Source organism: Camelus bactrianus, chromosome 6 (assembly GCF_048773025.1).
Source record: "Camelus bactrianus isolate YW-2024 breed Bactrian camel chromosome 6, ASM4877302v1, whole genome shotgun sequence".
In the NCBI taxonomy this organism is placed as follows: Eukaryota; Metazoa; Chordata; class Mammalia; order Artiodactyla; family Camelidae; genus Camelus; species Camelus bactrianus.
In genome coordinates, this window is record NC_133544.1 from 90,119,693 (window position 1) to 90,138,122 (window position 18,430).

An 18,430-nucleotide genomic window follows, 5' to 3' on the forward strand; every position below is an offset into this window, starting at 1 on the left:
GAGGCAGGCCCTGGGCGGGACCCTGCGACCCTGTGTGTGTGTGTGTGTGTGTGTATCATTGACCCCCCTTCTGAGTGTCCGCAGGGGGCTCCAGGAACGAACAGCAGCGTCTGTCCTTGGGCTACAGAGCATCAGCCTCCCGGTGCCGGGGAAGCCCTCATGCAGCCTCGTTTTCTCCAAATCCCAGCTGCCTCCGGGCCCAGGCAGGCCGGGGCATCAGCAGTGCGCGGGAGCTGGAATCTGACCCCTGGCGTCGCGCCTGGTCTCCATGGCAGCGGCGGATTTATTACCCGGGCCTCCGCCCAGCTTGGCGGACTTTCGACTTGAAGCCGGGAGGAAAGGGAACGAGAGGGCAGTTCTGGGAGCGGTGAGCCGGCGGGTGGCAGCCGGAGGCCTCGAGATGGTGCGTGAGGGTCTGTGTGCCCTGGCCGGGCTGCCCGGGGCTTAGGAGGTGGAGGGGAAGCGGGGTGGGATGGGGTGGGGCTTTCGTGGGGTCCCTCCCTAACTGCCTTCTTCTCTCTGCTGCAGGCCAAGTTTTTTTCCCAGGACCAAATTAATGGTAGGTTGGGTTTCCACTTTCATTAGCAACTCGCAGCAAAATGTGAGGCTCATTAGGCAATTTGCTCTGATCACTTTTTGTTGCCAGGAAAGGAGGAGGCTGGTGGGGGAGCTGGGCCCACCCACGGGCAAGGGGGGGTCGGGGCCGCAGGGGAGGCGGCTGCCTGGGGCAGGTGGCGGCAGGACTTAGAGGTAAGACGGGTCACTAGGACACTTCTCAATGTGACTTAGAAAAAGGGAGTGTTAGGAGCGAGCCTCACTAGGTTTTCCTCCAGAACCTGTTAGCTGGAAGGGGAGACGGGATGGACAGAGAGACGCTGCCAGCTGCCAGTGAGGGGCCCAGCCAGAGAAGGGGGCTTTGTAGCCCGCTGAGAAAGAGCAAAGGGCCCAGGTCTTCGCTCGTGGGCAGGAGGCTTTCACTCTCTGGGCCTCAGGCCCCCCATCTGTCAAGCGGAGGGGTCAGCTCCAGTGGTCTCTGAGTTCCCCTCTGCCCTGACACCAAGCCTAGTTTTGGTGTTTGGAGCACTTTCTTCCCCGAGTGCCCTGACCTGCCGGCCCCCAGCAGGCTTCAGTTTCCCACGGAGCATGGCTGTTTCCACAAAGGCCAAGCAGAAAGAATTGGGTTACACAGAACTCATGGCCCAGGCCTGGCAGATGAGGCTCGGCCTAATTCAGGTAGGGTCCTGCAGGCCCTGGAGGTGAACGGAGGGTTACCTGGGCAGGGATTCCAGAGTTCTGGGTACCAGAAGCTTGGTGCAGAAGGGATTGTAGGTGGGTGGGTAGGTTGTAGACTCCATGATACCCTCACTCCCAAAAGGGGTTCCAGAGCAGGGACTTTGCAAATGCAAGGCTCAGGGCACGGGCCTCTCTTGCCCAGCTCTCAAGGCAAGACTTGATGGGTCTCGGGACTGGAGTCCCGCTGTCAGCCTTAGCATCCCCCCACCAACACCTGGTTCTGAGGCGCACTGACCCTCCCTCTGGGGCCTCGGAATCGTCTAGAAGGGAAGAAGGTAAGCTTCCTCTTGTATCCCAGTGTCTGACACAAAGTGGCCACAAATGTTGAATGAATGAGTGAAAAGACTGGACGGGGTGGCCTGATGGAATGGGAAGACCAGGGACCACCTTGGAGGCAGTGGCCTTGGGTCCAGTCACTTCTAAGCCTCAGTTTTCTCATCTGTGAAGTGGGATAATGACACTACCTCACCAGGCTGCTGTGAGGGAGAGACAGAGGGTAATGCGAGTCATGTACCTGACACTAGGCCTGGTGCAGCCCGGGAGGCACCCAGATGTTCTCTGGGGCCATCTAGCTCCAGCCAGGTAGTGCAGTTTAAGATATTTTCTGACCTGGTTGTTAACATCAGCCATTATTAAATAACGGAAGATCATAGAACCCCTCCATCTCTACCAAAAAAAAAAAAAAAAAAAAAAATTAAGATAGCTGTACTGCAATCAATAGTGCTGAAGGTGTGAGAGAGATTTCAGTTTAATGAATGTAATTTGCACAAGGGTGAGCGATAGTTTAATAGAAGATCACTCATCAGACTTAATGACAATACAGTCATTGGGAAAAGTTGCATTCACTGGCATGCAGCCTCACTTGTCGTGGGTAAATCGAAACTAGGTTGGCAGTGGCTGTAAAAGCTGGCAAAACTCACTTGTTTTTTTGTTTTTTATTGAGTTATAGTCAGTTTACAATGTATCAATTTCTGGTGTACAGCACAATTTTTCAGTCATACATGAATATATTCATTTTCATATTTTTCACCGTGAGCTACTACGAGATCTTGAATTTATTTCCCTGTACTATACAGTATAAACTTGTTTATCCTATATATACCTGCAAAACTCACTTGTGATAATCAGTTGGCTAGATGGAATTTACAATCAAGAGTATTGCATATTTTATTTGTAAATTGTGCGCTACACATCCTTAAGGTTATAAAATTTATAGCAAACTCTATACATACGTCATCAGAACCGGTTGTTACCTTCGCCAACACGCAACTGGTGTGTTATCCTAGGCCCTGGGGAAATTCTTTCTGGCCTCAGGGCATTTGTATTTTCAAAGGGAAAAAACCTGAAGGAGATTTTTTAATCCAATTTCTTTAACCCGATTCATTCTTTCATTCAGCAACTGTGAGCCTTTTCTTGGTGGCAGCCTAGTTCCAGGCATTCAAAATACAGCAATCGAGGGGGAAGGGTATAGCTCAGCACCCAGGAGGTCCCGGGTTCAATCCCTGGTACCACCTCCAAGCGGAAATCAATGAAGAATCGAGATGGAGGGGTATGTCTCAGTCGTACAGTTCATGCTTGGTATGCAGGAAGTCCGGGGTTCAATCCCCAGTGCCTCCATTAAGGGGAAGAAGTGGGAAAAAAATACACAGCAGTGACCACAGCAGCCCAATAGAAGGCAGGCGGTGGTCGTCGGGGAGCTGGGGAGGGGGCAGAAGAGCCCCGTTGTTTCCAGCACGGGACTCCCAGTTCAGATCTGGCCTCCCAGGTCATTAAAGGCAGGAAGACAGAACACACTTTATGTACATTTCATGTAACTGTTAGGAGATGGGCCCCTGTCTGACCTGGCCCTGCTGATACCAGGGGCCGCGGGTCTCCATGGTGCAGGGCAGGTGGCGGGGGCAGTTTGCCCATCTGTAGAGCCTGGCCCATTCCAGGCCCCAAGAATGTGACGACCGCCTTCAGGCCCCGGCCAGATGGGGACAACTCTGATAGCAGGACGTCTCAGGAAGGCAGCGAGCCTTCTATCTGCAGCCCCTTGTGCAGAGGCAAACTCAGACCGAAGACAAGGTGGGGTGGCCAAGAGAGGGCCCGAAGAGGGGCACGGTGGCGGGGGAGACCTGGGTCGGAGCCCTGCCTACAGGGCCGTCCCCTCTGTCCCTAACCCCTCTGTCACTGGGCCCTCTGGGAGGGAATTAAGGTTTTGCGGGAACCAGAGGTGGGGTTAGGTCAGGCTCTGGCCCTGCGTGGCCTGGGCCACTCCAGCCCCTGCCCCCGGGTCCTGTGGTGGTCTGCCCCTCCAGCAGCCCAGGCTCTGGAAAGTTCTGAGAGGGTGGGAAGTTCCCTTTCAACCTCTCCATAGGAACAAAAGCAGCTAATTGTCCCTAAACCCCCACTGGCTGGCCTGTCTTTTATTAGCAACCTCCCTGAAATCCTGGGTTAGCAGAAGAGGCCTTAATTAGGGAACATGAAAGGGCCCCAGGCCTGGGCCAGGGGGGCGGGGGAGGGGGGGCTCCCTTCTGCTGGCTCGCCTGCTCTGCTGCCCCCCTGGTGGCTGCTGCCTGGCAGTGGGGATCCCAGGGGATCCCAGGCCTTGCTGCTCTGAGCTTCCTGGCCCCATCTGCAGGATGGGAACCACCAAGGTCCCAGATCACAGGGTCGCGGTGACGGCCTGGGGGTAAAGTGTTCCTCAGCATGAGCTGCTGCTGTTGCTTTTGTCGTTATCAGCTAAGGAGCCACTTAAGGTCCAGGCTTCTAAGGAACTAGCTGGGTGGCCTGAGACATGGGAAGGAGCAAGGTGCTGAGAAGGCCACCCCAGGGCCCTGCGTTTTCCCAGGTGGCGCCACCCCATGGGACTCTGGGATTGGAGCTTTTGACCAGTTCTGGCGAGAACCCCACTCTCACTCTCTAGTCAGAACCTCTGTGAGGGGCTGGCCTCACTGAGCCTCCAGGGCTGGGGGCTGTGGATCTGGAGATCTTCCCTCGGGCAGCCGCCTCACCTCCTGCAGGGGAGAGCAGCAAGCAGGATCTCGCCACAGCCTGGGGGGGGGGGGGGCTTCCCAGCAGTGAGTGCCTCTTGAGGAACAGGACCAGGGTCTGTGTCAGGGGGCGGCTGGAGAGCGCAGCCTGGAGGCCAGAGGCTGGAGCAGGGGACTCAGAAGCACCCACCGTTGTGATAACTGTCACCACGTGGGAGTGCCTGCCTCTGCCAGGCCTTCCCAGAGGGGATTGCTGGCCCTCCCAGTAACCCAGAGGCATTATTGTCCCTGGTTCCCCACGTCAGCTGTCTTGGCCAAGGTCCCCTGGGAGTCTGGGTGGCCCTGCTGTGGGCCCCCGGTCTCCCTGTGCTGGCCCTGGAGAGTGAGAGAGCTTGTCTATGGTTTTAGGCAGCTGTGAGAGGGAAGGAGGCAGAAGGGAAGTCAGGAGAGGGAGGAGTTAAGGTTTGACAGATAAAATACAGGACTCGGCTCAATGTGAATTTCAGATAGACGACCAATACCTTTATACTTACATCCCCTGCAAAATTTGGGACTTAGACTAAGCATGTTTTCATTTGTTTACCTGAAATTCAGTTTACCTTAGCAGCCCCTGTATTTTCCCTGGCTGCATCTGGCCACTCTGGGAAGCCGGGGGTGGGGTGAGGGGAGTGGAGGGAGAGGGGAGAGAGGGCGTGGGGGGTGGTGGATGGTGGAGGAGAGCTCCTGACCCTCCCTGCTGGGCTCCGGCAGAGTACAAGGAATGCTTCTCCCTGTACGACAAGCAGCAGCGGGGGAAGATAAAAGCCACTGACCTCCTGATGGTGATGAGGTGCCTGGGGGCCAGCCCGACGCCCGGGGAGGTGCAGAGGCACCTGCAGACACACGGGATAGGTGAGTGAGCCGGGAGGGAGGAGTCTGGGCTGGGGGGTGGGCCCTGAGTCCTGCGGCTGTGGTCCTGGGGAGGGGCCCGGCGGGTGGGGGTGTGAACAGCTCAGAAGTTTGAGGGGCAGGTGGTGGCTGTGGACCACGTGGGCTTCCTTGAGTCCTCACAGCAACTGGTGACACCCCACCTCTCTGAGGATGGAGGGCTCTAAGCATTCCAACGAGGTGATCACAGACCTGTGGTCCAGACAGTGCTGACGGTGACCACAGTGTCGTTCTGATAGAACAGTGTCTCGTTGCTGAGTATCTGTCGTGTGCTTAGCTCAACAACCCGATGAAGGAGGCTGTATCCTAGCCTGTCTCACAGATAAAGATCAAAGTCCAGGGCCCAGGAGGCAACCTGGCTGAGTGTTGAAGCCAGTGGTGGAATCAGGCTTGGAACCCAATTCTTCGCATTTCCAACACCAACCTCCTAAAAACTGGGCAAAACTAGGAGGAAAAAAACGGAGGAAGACCCACCCAAGATGTTAGCAAGCGGCTCTGGTAATGGAGTTATGGGTGATTTTCATTCCCTTTATTTATTGTTTCCTGTATTTTTGACAGTGGGAACATACAGGACTTCTACAACCAGAAACAAGTTTTATTTTGTATAAAGAAAAAGAGGGAGGGGTGGCAGAGGCCGGGACGGCTGTTGGCATCGGTAGCTGGACACTCAGGGAGGAAAGAGGAAGGGGTGGCTTGGAAAGAACACTTGCTCAGGAGCCCGCCTGGGCCTCGGTCTCCTCATCTCTCACATGGGGAACCACCCCCTGCTGGGGTCGTCCTGAGGTCGCACTGAGGGCTCCGGCTGCAGCGCCCGGAGCCCGTCCTGGGGCAGGCCAGGCTGCGCCACCTCGAGCCCGGTGCTAAGGGTCCCTGTTTCCACTTCCGACGGGGTGGTGGTTTCCTTTGGTTTTTGTCTCCTCCAAACAGGAAGTGGTGGTCGGGGCAGTTCCAGTTTCCTGCCACTGCAGCCCAGCTAGAGCCAGGGCTGGGGTCCCCAGGCCCGCTTGGAAGAGGGGCGTGGGCAGGCTGCAGTGAGGGGAAAGGCAGGTGCGCAGCCCAGGTGGGACAGAGGCTGAGGCCACAGGTGCGGGTCACCTGTCCATCTTTGTGGATGTGCCGCGGTGGCTGTCGAGAAGGGGTGGACACGATGGTGCACTTCCTTCCAGTGCAGGCAGGAGAGGAGCATCCAGAAGGGAGCAGAGGAGATGGTGCTTCATCCTGGTCCTGCCGCTGCTTTGAGGTGACTCCACGCTATAAGCTTCTGTCTCCTTAGTGAGCAAAATGAGAACCGTAGTCACCAAGCATTGTTGGGAGGATTCAGTGAGGCACATCCATGGTGGGAGCTTAGCAGGGCAGACTGCATCCGCTTCCCCATGACCACTACCACCATCACGGCTCTTTCTGAGTTAGGTCGCCCCCGAGCTGGCCACGCAGGCTGGGGCCGGAGACCAGCTGGCTTCCCCACGAGGATGCTTTCCTCCCTGCTTACTCCGCTACTTTGGGGGTTTCCTAGACAGAAATGGAGAGCTGGATTTCTCTACTTTCCTGACCATGATGCACATGCAAATAAAACAAGAGGACCCAAAGAAGGAGATTCTTTTGGCCATGTTGATGGCGGACAAGGAGAAGAAAGGCTACATCATGGCGTCTGAGCTGCGGTCAAAACTCACGAAACTAGGAGAGAAGCTGACCCACAAGGAAGGTAATGGCCTCATTCGTTCCCTCTCTCCCAGCAGTGGGAAAGGATTAGGGAGTTAGGGGAAGGGCACCAAAACCCAATCCTTGCCACCCGTGGTGCGTAGGCGCTGCATTTGATGGATGCCCAGAAGGTTGTGACTAGGTGTTGAGTTTGAACTCTGGAGTAGAGCCTGGGGCAGAACGCGGGGGCCTGGGGGGTGACAGGGGAGAGGTTGGCCCAGGGTGTAGGGAAGGCCCCGGGGAACTGGCTAGGATTAACTTGGGCATCACCCCATGTTGAGCTTTCACTGTGGCCCTTCATTTGGTGCCCCCCGCCTTCTGATGAAAGAAACAGGTGCCATGAGTGGCTGGTGAGTAGCAGGGCTGGGAGCCAAATGCAGGTCTGTGACATTCGTACCCCTGCCCCCCTCAGGCTCTCTCAATCAACACAGCTGTTGCCTGAAGCTGCTACTGTTGCCAAGAATTTCTAAATTGAGATGCTACTATTCCCTTGTCACGATTCAGCCAGCACTGAGAAGGGGGTGTGTGTGCGGTGGCCTTTGCCTCACGCCGTCCATGCTTTCCTGCCCCAGAGCAGGACCAGGGGCCTGGGGCTTCTGGGAAAGCCCGATGTACGTGATAAGGGTGACCTTGCTGCTGGGGCCTTTGCCGGCGTCCCCCAGCCTGCCTGCCTGCCTGCCTGGCGGGGCCCGGGGCCCGGGGCCCGGCCACGGCAGCCATCCCGGGTTGCTGCCAGCATCCACAGCCACCAACCCCAGAAGCTGAGATTCTAGTTAGGCCACTGGCTTCGCCTGTGATTGGGGCAGGAGGGGCCGGGCTTGGACACACTGGATGGAGGAAAAAGGCTTCAATAATGATGGGCCTTTATTTAGCTTTTGGTTAAATCACAACAAACCAACGGAGGATTTGTAAGGGTGCAGTTTGAATGAGACTTGAATCCTGGCTCCCCTTCCTTCTGGGGGACCTCAGATGGGTTTCTAAACCTCTCTCACCCTCCTCAGTTTCCTTGTTGGGAAACGAGGTTACAATAGACAACCCCTCAGGTCCTTTCTTCCAAGAACTAACATTCTATAAAGCAGTCTGCTGAGATTTTATCTGCAGTCACAAAGGCACAGCGCAAAGCATGTAAAAATAGTGCTACCGAAGGCAGATGGCGCGTCCCTCGCTTTTTCAGGCTGGCAGCTCTCATGATCTTGCCTTTCATTGCAGCTGCTTTACTGTGCACAGGGAACCGCGGCTCTCCTTCCCTCCCAGGCTCTGAGGACACTGCTTGGCCTTTTAGGTACCGGGTAGGGTGTTAGCAGAGAGGGCCAGCAGGGGCCTTAATTCTTAGGGTTTAATGATCTGTCTGCAGCGCTACTGCAGCCCCCAAATTAGAACACGCCTCTCATTTGTTGATGGAGTAGGAGAAACATTTCAAGGAAACTGGCGACGTGTTCCAGCCAAGCAGGGCGACCGATGTCCCTGCCTCTTGCTGTGGAAGACAGGAAAGGTGATACTAGAAGAAAAACTCCCTTACCCTGGGTGGCTGAAGGAAAAGCTTGTTTTATTACAGAAGCATCCTGGGAGCAGCTGGAGACGGCTGCAGGGAGGCCTCCCGCCCGAGGCCTGGGCCAGGCCGACTCCGGGACCCCAGTTCCTCACGGGCTTGCAGGGAGCCGCCGAGTTCCCCAGGAAGCAGCGTCGGACTGTAGCTGCCCCTCTTCTGGGCAGCTGGGGGCCACGTGTTTGGCACCGGAGCTGGTGTTGGGCCCTGTCCCCTGGGACAGGTTTAACCAACTGGTTGACGGGTAGAAGCTTCTGCATGAAACAAGATAAATTACAGTCTCAACGTTCTAAAAATACTCACAGTACTATCAGCTTAGGCACAGAGCACAGTAATTACGTTTTGGAGCAGGACGGCGAGGCAGGAAGTCACAGGACCCTTCCTGACTGCGCAGCGTTAGGTCGGGGCCGTCGTGGGCTGGGGAAGTTGACGTGGGGCAGGGAGACAGTTTTATAAGAGGGTGAGAATGGTTCTGAGAGGCCACCGCAGAGAAGTGTAAGCTGAAATGGCTCTTGTCAAAGCCTGGGACAAGCTAGTATTTTATCCTAGGAATCCAGAACCAGAAGAAGCAAGTAAGTGTTTTTTTTGTTTTTTGTTTTTTTGAGCAATGTCAGAGAACAATGGCAGTTTTGTAGGCTTTGAGCTTCAGGCACAGTTCAGTTTATTTTCTTATCCTATCCTCACCCTCCAAACACACTTTAAAAAAAAGATGATGGTGGCAGGTACCACTTGTCACCAGGTCCCCTCTTGGGGTGGGGGGTGTCGATTTGGAAGGACAGGCAGGCCAAAGTCTGGGCTCGGGGGGCCCAGGATGGAGCTGCAGTGGGCATCTGGTCTGCAGGGGCTGAAGGAAGGTAAAATTCATGCCAAAGTTTTCTGGAAATATTGGCACAGGGGTCAGGTATTTTCTGAAGAAGGGGAAAATAAAAGGGAAAAAAAAAAAAAAAGGCAAAAAGTGGCCTCAGGGTCTGACTCCTTACCAGTATGCCTCCCTACCCTGGCCCCTGCCAAAAAAAACAAAAACAAACAAACAAAAAAAACTTGATTAAGTCAAAATTGAATCCGTGGTCTCCAAGAGGCAGGGGGTGGATTGTCCTGTTCTGTTCACTGGTTTACCTCCCAGTCTACGAGAACAGTCAATTGGATGCTCAGGGAAGACCTCTGGGGAGCCCCAGCCCCCAAGAACTGGATGTCCTAGAACGTAACACTGGAGCCAAACTGAAAAATTCATGTGATTTATTGCAGTGGACGATCTTTTCAGAGAAGCAGGTATCGAACCGAACGGCAAAGTGAAGTATGATGAATTTATCCACAAGATCACCATTCCTGTGCAGGACTACTGACTAAGGAGGAGGCCAGAGAGCCTCCCCTGGGCCTGAAAACTCAGACTGATGAATTTTTAACAAGGAAAGTGTTCCTGTCACGCTAAGGGGATGGCAAACACAGCAAGATGACGTCCCTGACTACACAGAGGGTGACTTAACAAGGAAAATGAATGATTTCAGTTATGGTATTCATGCGTCTTTAATAAAATATTTTTATTGATTTTAATAACTACCATTAGTGGAGCCCTTGACAGCATGGAAAGAGCCTATGGTTTGAAGTTGGGCCAGGGTTCCAGTCCTGACTCTGCCACCTCCCAGCCGTGTGGCTTTGGGGACATCGTTTCATCTTTAAAGCCTTAGGATCCTCACTGAAGTTGGATTCCTACTTCTTACTGCATGGAGCCTGTTGAGGATGGGTCTGAGATGATCTGAACATGCCTCTGCAAACTGTAAAGTCCTGTGCAACCCTGAGTTGCCATGATAGTGCTTCTCCTAAAAAAAAAAAAAGGGCAATTTACCAAAAGACACTAATCTGCATCTGGGTGCTGGAACCATCTTCCACATTTCCAAGATAAAGCCAGTGCTAGCTGAGAAATAGCAACAGGCAGAGAGCTCAAACTATGGCAACATTTCCTGCAGCACCACAGGGCCACTTAGAAATCCTTATTCCCAAGGCACAGCGGTGGAGTTCAGGATGTTCACTTACAAGCAGGACAAGGTGAAAGCACTCAGGTTAAAACAAAGCCTCGGCTTAACCCTGGCGAGAGTGACCCACCTTTACGCCCCTCACCAGAGGAACCCAGATGTCACGAGTTCCACTCCCGAAGCCTAGCAGAGCTCGAGAAGACCCGTGATGCGTCTGTCAGAGTTTCGCGCTCTCCCCTGGCCGGTTATCAGGGAGGTTTATGGGACTAGGTAAGTGGGCCAAATTGATCGTGGCTTTAAGCCATTTCCCCAGGACTAACAGACAGTAAATAAAGGGATGGAAGAGGCCATGGCCGTGACTCAGCAAGAGGTCAGGACACAGGAGGGGTACTGGTCTGGCCGGGAGCTTTTCCAGCTCAAGTGGCTTTTAAGTTACTTATGTAGCCAGGAGGTGCCAGGCTGGTGCTGCCTGTGCGCTCATCAAATTTGTGGCCACACTGCTGGCGTCAGCACAGCCCTAAAAAGGGCTAGAGGCACACACTGGCATGTTGAGGGGGGAGCAGGGTAGAGCTCTAAGTGCAGGGATTTTCATCCTTATATGTATCAAAATTGGGCTCTCAGGGCTGTGGCTTTGTCTAATGGCGCCTCAGTGGCTAAAGCAAAGGAAAACAAATTAAGAGGGAGGTGTGTCTTTTGGGTGGTTTACACAGGACACTGAGCTAAGGGCCAGGCACAAGGGAAACTGCAGGGGACAAGACAGTCTTGGTACAACTATCCCCTGATGCTCCGTGACTTTAGACCAAACAGAGGTCCTGAGAAAGGAGAGCGGCTCTCATTTCCCCAACAGTGTAGCCGCCTGTGGGAGTGGGGAGGAACCCCTCAGAGCTGCAGGGGGGAGTTTTGTGGGGAGCAGGCAGTCAGTGGACAATTAAACACCAAGTAGGTAACTCTGTCTAGCTGGGAACCCCAGGTTCACACGGTGCGGGGGGCAGATCTACGTTCTATGGGGTCTGGGGGTTCTCTGATTCAGCAGCCTGCTTTAGGAATATTACAGTAGAAACACAGGAGTCCTCGGGCTGCTCCCGGGAGCCTGGATGAGGCCAGAGCAAGTGAGGGGCCCCGGTCGGTGCTTTAACTTCATTACCTTCAGGGTAAATCCACCTGAGGGCTGGCTGGCTGTTGGCAACCCAGGGAGAACAGTTACATTTCACTTTCAGGCTTGGCTCAAGGGTCCAAGCTCCTCATTCCTTTTTTACACTCATCACGGACATCAGGAAGTTAGTCTTGCACAGCCAATCTGGAATACCAAGGATTAGACAGCAGGTATCTGTGATTTAGGTGGGATGGGACAAGGAAGTTCTGGGCTACAGTAACAAATGAGGGCGCGCTCCCCCAGAGCTTTGTCTTTGGGTGCCACTGAAGGGCACCTGTATGGTTTTAAAGCAAGTTTTATTAATCTCACTTGCCTAACAGGAATCTGAAGTGTATCTTGCCAGAAGCGCGGTGTGGGGGCCACCGGAAGCTGGGGCTCGCGTCCACCGACTCAGGGCTCCTGATGAAGGGTGTTCGTGGGGAGGACGCCCAGAGTCTGCGATGTGTTCTGATTTAAACCGCTACCCCAGGGAAGGCCTTGACCCTACCCCATGGCCCGATTTCATGCTCATTCCCGAAATTCCAGTTAGTTTACCTAGCACCTAGTATTGTTTGCAAAAAAAAGGCCATGGTGCTCTTAATAATCAAACTGCAGATTAATTAAACAGGTTTAAAACTAAACAGACGCTGTGGCTCATTACAAAGCTAAGCCGTATTTCAGTAAGAAAGGGGAGTGATGGCTGCATGTTCATTACTTACCTCAAAGCATGTTGCAAGAGAACGAGTAACGTGTCATGCTTTGAAATCTCTGGATCAAAGGGGCTCTGGAAGCACAAAGCATTGTCACTTTTTTCTCATAAGGACTGTCCCCTTGTATACCCAGCAGTGTACTCTACAGAAGACAAAGTAACTGAAGGCTTTTCTTTTATTACATCTAAAGAGCTCTACATAAACAGGTAACATTCAATAGGTAAACAATTTTTTTTCCAATGCATGTAATAAATATTTTCCACTTGGTACTTTTATACAAACTGACATTGGTCTACTATACATTTTTAAAAGCCATTTTACTGGTTTGGCATGCGGTGTGTAAATTCTAAGAGAGAAAGTTTTAAGGCAATGAATCACAGATTTAAGTTCATGGAATTTATGGTAACTCTTATATCTGTTTATATACATTTTCCCCTTTGTTAATTAAACAATTAACAGCAGCACACTCTGGGACCACCAGCTCTTCTCTCCCTCCCTCTTTCTGAAATCTAAGCTTTGTGTTTTCTTTTGATTAAAAAACAGAATTCAACATGTATTGATAAAACAAAATTCATACTAAAATAATTTCCAATGTGCTTTAAAGCCTGAAGATCTTGAAGTGTTTTCTGTGTTTAAAATTGGAGCTGTTTAAAAACAATGTTCTTTCCACAATTGGTAATTTAAAATTGGGATATGTTTTCATTCAGTTTCAGACATCTGAATCAAAGGAAAATCTGCCAAGAAATCACATTTTTCAGAAGCTTAAGTGAATATTTTCTGAGTCAGTAATAATAATGTGATGTCTAAGTTAATAGAATAGAAGTAGAAAAATTTTAATGCTCAAAATAAATTAGTCAACTGAGCGTGGCATGGTTAAGGTCCAGATTGTTTTAAAAAGATGTGTTCAATAATGCCCAAAACAATTAAAAGCCACTTCAACCCTGCTAGTCAAACAGCTATTTTATCAAAGATGAGTGTGTGCACATGTATACACACACACACACAGAGTACTGTACAGAAATACAAACATGTGCACACCTATTATAAATGACCAAGGCAAGGGGGATGGTGGCAACTTGACTAAAGAGTCTGAGAACTATTACTTGTCCACAGACAGCATGTCAGTGTTAGCAAGGGTGGGGGAGTAACGGTGGGCTAAGAAAAAAAGAAATGACTGTGGGTTTTTTTTTTTTAACTTAGAAGATAAAGCTGCAGTGCATGACCCTACCAGTAATTACTATGAACCATCAAAGTCTAATATCGGCCATGAGACCAACGGAGTGATGGCCACAGCTGTCACTGCTACCACTACTGCTACGTTTTAGAAAGTTAACAACTGAAAGGAACAGACTCCTTAGAGTGGAATGAACTAAAATAAAAAGACAAACCAAACGGTTACTTTCTCCTATGGAGACATGACCAAAGCCACTAGACAGACATGTATTTCTCCCTGTTACCTGTTCTTCCCTTAGGTTGGTAGAATGCAGGACGCTGAGGGAAATAAACCCTTTCCAAAACTGGGCTGAAGAAAGTAGAGGGACGGGTTTTCAACTGGATCATTCAAAGAGTTTGTAATTCAGCATCAGACACAAAGTTATTGATCAGAATTTTGAGACCACTAACGACGACAAAAAAAAAAAACAAAAAAAACTTCATTTTATCTTAGGTAGTTGAATTAAGAGAAAGTTTCCTATTACAATGTGAAATAAGAGGCAACTCCCCACAATTTAAGTAATTTCTATCCCAATCTGAATTTAGACACAAATTATAATACTATTAGATATTAGTCTAAGTTAGCATGGCAATGAGAGTTCTAAAGTGTTTACTCACCATTACACCAGATTCATTTAAAAACTTAACTATTTTGTTTTAAGTGACAATGAACTTTTTTTTAATTGCAAATCGTTTAGTGACTGTAATTCAGCCATGTATGTGTGGAATACACATGCGCAGGGGAAGACTATATAACTCACTTGTCACTCACACACACTTGTCTATAAATACATATATACACACACACATATACATATCAATACCAACTTGTTTTTCAAAATTCAAGTCAACAATTTAGTGGCAGAGAGATGCTGCAAAAACAGGTATTATTTTTAGGTGCCACACAGTCAGGTGAACCATTAATTTTATCATACAATTGAAGACACAGCCATCTTGAATTCTAACTGGATTAAAGCAGGTCAATTTGTTACCACTGCAAGGTTCAGAATGACAATTTTATACACAAAGGTGGTCCATCAACTCTGAGAACATTAACACGGTTGTGATATAAAAATCCAGTCTGGAAAACTGGTAATCATTATGCCCCTTCTTTACCTTTTCCGTTAAACCTTTCAATCAGCTAAAAAATATATTCGACACCTTCAGATATTACCTGAAGAACGTACTATCTGATGACAATTTTGGAACACAAGTAGAACCACTTTTTCCTTCCCGCCAACCCTCACTCATCTCCTGAAAAACAGTTTTCAATATATTTACATGTTCCATTATTAATAAGAATAGATCAGACTGATCCATGAATTCTTTAAAAAAAAAAAAAAAGTGACTTTCCTATGTCATGCTTGTCTTTAAAAGGTGAAGAAAAAACCAAAACAAAACAAGATAACTAAGCTAAGAAACTAAGCACGCTCAGAACCAGAGAGTAAAAGCGACTAAGGGTCAAGCCCATTTTGAATTTCGTTTATCAGATGATGGATTTCTACGAACTGACATGTGTGGTGTGTTGTATTTTCTGAAGAGAAGTTACTTTTAGGATGACTGACTGTCTTGTCTTTTTTGAGGTGATGTAGCCTTACCTCTGTCAGCTGCAGAAGACACCCAACAGGGCCTTTCTAAGCTACTTTAACTTCCTACTTTGGTATCAAGATCTTATACGAAAACTTTTTACCCTGTGGCCAAAAAAAGTAGGTGTTCACAGACTTGGTTTAAATACATAATACTGGCAATCCAAATTCAGAATAACTAGACTAAAGTGTGTTATTCACAGACCTGCTAAGCCTACCTTACCAGACAGTTTCCTCCCATCTCTGAAACACATTCTCAGGGGGTGTCTAGCAAATAAGAGAGAACATGTGATGGAGAACATGCAATTGGGATAGTTGATAAAGATGCTCGTATGTGAGTTCAAGACCTTCAAAGCACTTTGAAAAAAGCAGGCAACTGATTTATCAACTGAATGCAAACTCGGGAGAAGGAACAGTAATGACAGAAGAATACACACAGACACACACTGAACGCACACACCCACAAGCTATGTCCTGAAAATACACAGGGAATGCAGTGGGACAGATGAGATTTATAACTTAAGGCTGGATGAAATATGCACACACACAAACAGAATCCAAGTCTGTCATTTTTAGAAAATGGAAATTAAAACTATCCTCCCCAGCCCCCTCCCCACAACAAAGAAAAGCCCACAATTTAAAACTTCATACATGCAATTCCTTTTCTGTTATTGCAAATAAAATAATGCCATTGAAGTAAAATAAAACCAAAACCATAGGACAAATGATGGGGGGAAAAAATCTTCAGAATCCAGAAAAAATGAACTGAAGGTGGTTTGTGGGTACTTGTTTTTTTTTTCTTTTTTTCTTTTCTTTCCTTTTTTTTTGTTTTTTACAAGTATTTTTATCAGACAGGCAGTCTTAGATTTATATACAAAAGTAAAACTGAAAATATAGTTTTGTTCTCTGTACATTTCTTTTAATTTTTTTCCCTAAAAAAAGGAAAAAAAAAAAAAAACACGCTTGTGTACTTTTCCAAACAGAATAAGGTAAAACATAGCACAAAGTTCTCCTCTTTCTGCCAAGTTCATTTAATCTGGGGTGGGGACGGGAGCAGCAGGGGCAAAAGGATCAGTCCAACGAGATAATGTCCGGTATGATGCCGAAGATGGACGCCGTGTCCGCGCCGCTCCTGCCGGCCACGGCGTGGCTGTGGCTCTCCCGCAGGCTGCTGGAGGACACGAGGCTGCCGTTGCTGCCGCTGCTGCTCCCGTTGGTGGTGGGCAGAGAAGCGCTGCCGCCCGCGCTGAGCTGATCGAGGAACATCTGGGAGGAGGTATATGGGAAAAACCGCGACGAGTGTAAGAGGTCTTGATCATCTGAGACCGCGGCGGCGGCGGCGGCGAGGAGCGAGGTGTTATAATGCTGGGAAGGGAGACGAGAGACCGAAAAATACATAAGGAAATAAAGTTAGTTACACTCATAAATAATCAGCTTTCTTCTCAGCAAGACCAAGTCTGAAATTTAATATATTCTGAGTACCTGGTGTTTCTGAAATACTTAGTTACCGTTTTGCAAAAGCAAATGAACTTATGTAATGATCACATCGTTTTTTTTTAAATTGAAATAGCTTCTTTAAAAAAATTAAATTTTTTGTTTTGTTTTTAATTTTGGGGGGAGAAGGTAATTAGGTAATTTATTGTTTGTTTTCATGGGGATTGAGCCCAGGTCCTCATGTGTGCTGAGCAGCACTCTGCCACTGAGCTATATATACCCTCCCTCCTTCACATCATTGATCTTAAAAGACATTTTTGTATCTGTTTTACTGTTTTTTGTTTTAACTTGTATTGCAAGCAATTCTCAAAATGCTATTTCCAAATAGGCAAATGCTCAGAAGCTACAGGATGGAGAACAGTCCACTTTCTTCCTCTTTGGGAGATCCTTGGCCAAGCGATGTATCAGTCAATATGACTGCCCTGTTTCTTTATAAAACAGCACTGGAAACCAACAAATAGACACTGTTTTTATTATATATTTAGGCGCAGCTGAAACAAAGGAACTATTACTTACAATTTTAAATCTGTAACAATAAATGGGTATGACTACTATGAATTTTCTAAGGAAATTTCCTCTCTTGGCTACATACTATACTGTTGAAGTATTTTAATGTAGAATTAAAATAACAGTTGTTTTTTCATATAACATACCTGATTGTCTCCTGATAAGAAAGGAAAGAAATCTAATCCTGTGGGAGAAAAAATTATTTTAGTTAAAAAGAAAAAAAAAAAAGGACAAAACCCCTCCCAAATGCCCCAATACTACAAAAACAAATACAGTATCTTAAAAGCTAATTCTAAAATTCATTTAGAATTTTATTTAAACATAAAGAGTTGAGCTGAACGTTTCACGTCTGTCCCACTTCTGGATTACTGAAGTCTGAAGGCCAAGCTTTAGCAATGATTTTCGCTCCCAGGGACTCCACTTGTGGGACTTGGGCCATTGCGGCCCTGTTAAATCTAACATTGATCCCTTAAGCTGACACAGCGCTTTTCATCAAATGCTCTCACTGACTCCTGTAAAGCAACTTTTTAATCTATTCTAATTTATCACTCACAATCACCTAATGAAGTATGTAACTATTTTTGGCCTCATTTTGTGGATGAGAAGGTTTGAAGTTGAAAGATGGTAAGCAAGCCGTAAAACAGATTTTCTTTCTCTTTCTCACATTCGCTCAACTTCCCAACTGTCTGTACCAGATGGTAACTCAGGGACTCCTGGGTGACTTAAGAGGGGGAAGAGATCTGAGGGGGTGTCCGACTGCTGGCAGGGAGGCTATTCCAGAAGGACCAGCTCTCATCCCTGGCTGCCAGGAGGTCACTGCAAGCCGATCCCTTCTACCTCACATTCTAGTCCATATCGCCCAGTGTGCAGTGCAGTGAAGAGCAAGCAAACCAACATGAATAAAATGTCTTGTTGTGATATCTACACTGGGGGAAAAGTACAACAAGCAGATGGAAATAAAAATACAACAATAACACAAATACCCTGGGACTCATCCACTGTCTGTACTAGAACCAGATTACAGCATAAGGACCTGCAAATGCACAGCACTGCGGTCCTCGCCAGTGAGGTCAGCAGTGGGCTAAGTGAGAAACAGGGCTGCACTATCTAACAGAGTGGCCACTAACCATGCGATGTGGCTACTTAAACTGACTGAGATTAAGTAAAATGAAAACTTCAGTCCTGTAGTCACACTAGCCATGTTTTAAATGCTCGATGACCACAGGTGGCTAGTGGCTACTGTATTAGCCAGTATAGATTACATTTCCCTCACTGCCGAAAGTTCTACTGGACAAAGCTGAAACGGTTTTCAGAGCAATCACTAAGAATCCACTCAACTATCTCAGCTCCCAAGAATCCTTGCCAATGACCCTGAATCTT

The 18,430-nt window shown here is 48.7% G+C and overlaps 2 protein-coding genes across 2 annotated transcripts in view; one reads left to right on the top strand and one right to left on the bottom strand.

Moving 5' to 3' along the window:
• The first annotated feature begins 129 nt into the window (after positions 1-129).
• Positions 130-9,994, top strand: CALML4 (calmodulin like 4). Its single transcript, XM_010955644.3, has 5 exons — positions 130-403; positions 529-559; positions 5,019-5,159; positions 6,709-6,897; positions 9,685-9,994. Exons 1-5 carry the CDS (start codon positions 269-271, stop codon positions 9,780-9,782), a joined length of 594 nt encoding a protein of 197 aa, XP_010953946.1. The 5' UTR covers positions 130-268; the 3' UTR covers positions 9,783-9,994.
• A 2,418-nt stretch (positions 9,995-12,412) lies between these two features.
• The window catches only part of PIAS1 (protein inhibitor of activated STAT 1), a 115,073-nt gene continuing 109,055 nt past the window's right edge, over positions 12,413-18,430 (bottom strand). The window contains exons 13-14 of the mRNA XM_074366268.1: positions 17,197-17,234; positions 12,413-16,414 (exon numbers count right to left, since the gene is read on the bottom strand). Coding sequence (XP_074222369.1) covers positions 16,121-16,414; positions 17,197-17,234 — 332 coding nt within the window. The 3' untranslated portion in view covers positions 12,413-16,120. The remainder of the gene's footprint in view (positions 16,415-17,196; positions 17,235-18,430) is intronic.

Excerpts from the sequence above, each read along its gene's own strand:
- CALML4 (XM_010955644.3), top strand. The coding sequence starts at position 269 with ATGGCAGCGGCGGATTTATTACCCGGGCCTCCGCCCAGCTTGGCGGAC. Across the intron at positions 404-528 it reads CAGCCGGAGGCCTCGAGATG|GCCAAGTTTTTTTCCCAGGA; the intron begins GTGCGTGAGGGT and ends TCTCTGCTGCAG. Across the intron at positions 560-5,018 it reads TTCCCAGGACCAAATTAATG|AGTACAAGGAATGCTTCTCC; the intron begins GTAGGTTGGGTT and ends GGGCTCCGGCAG.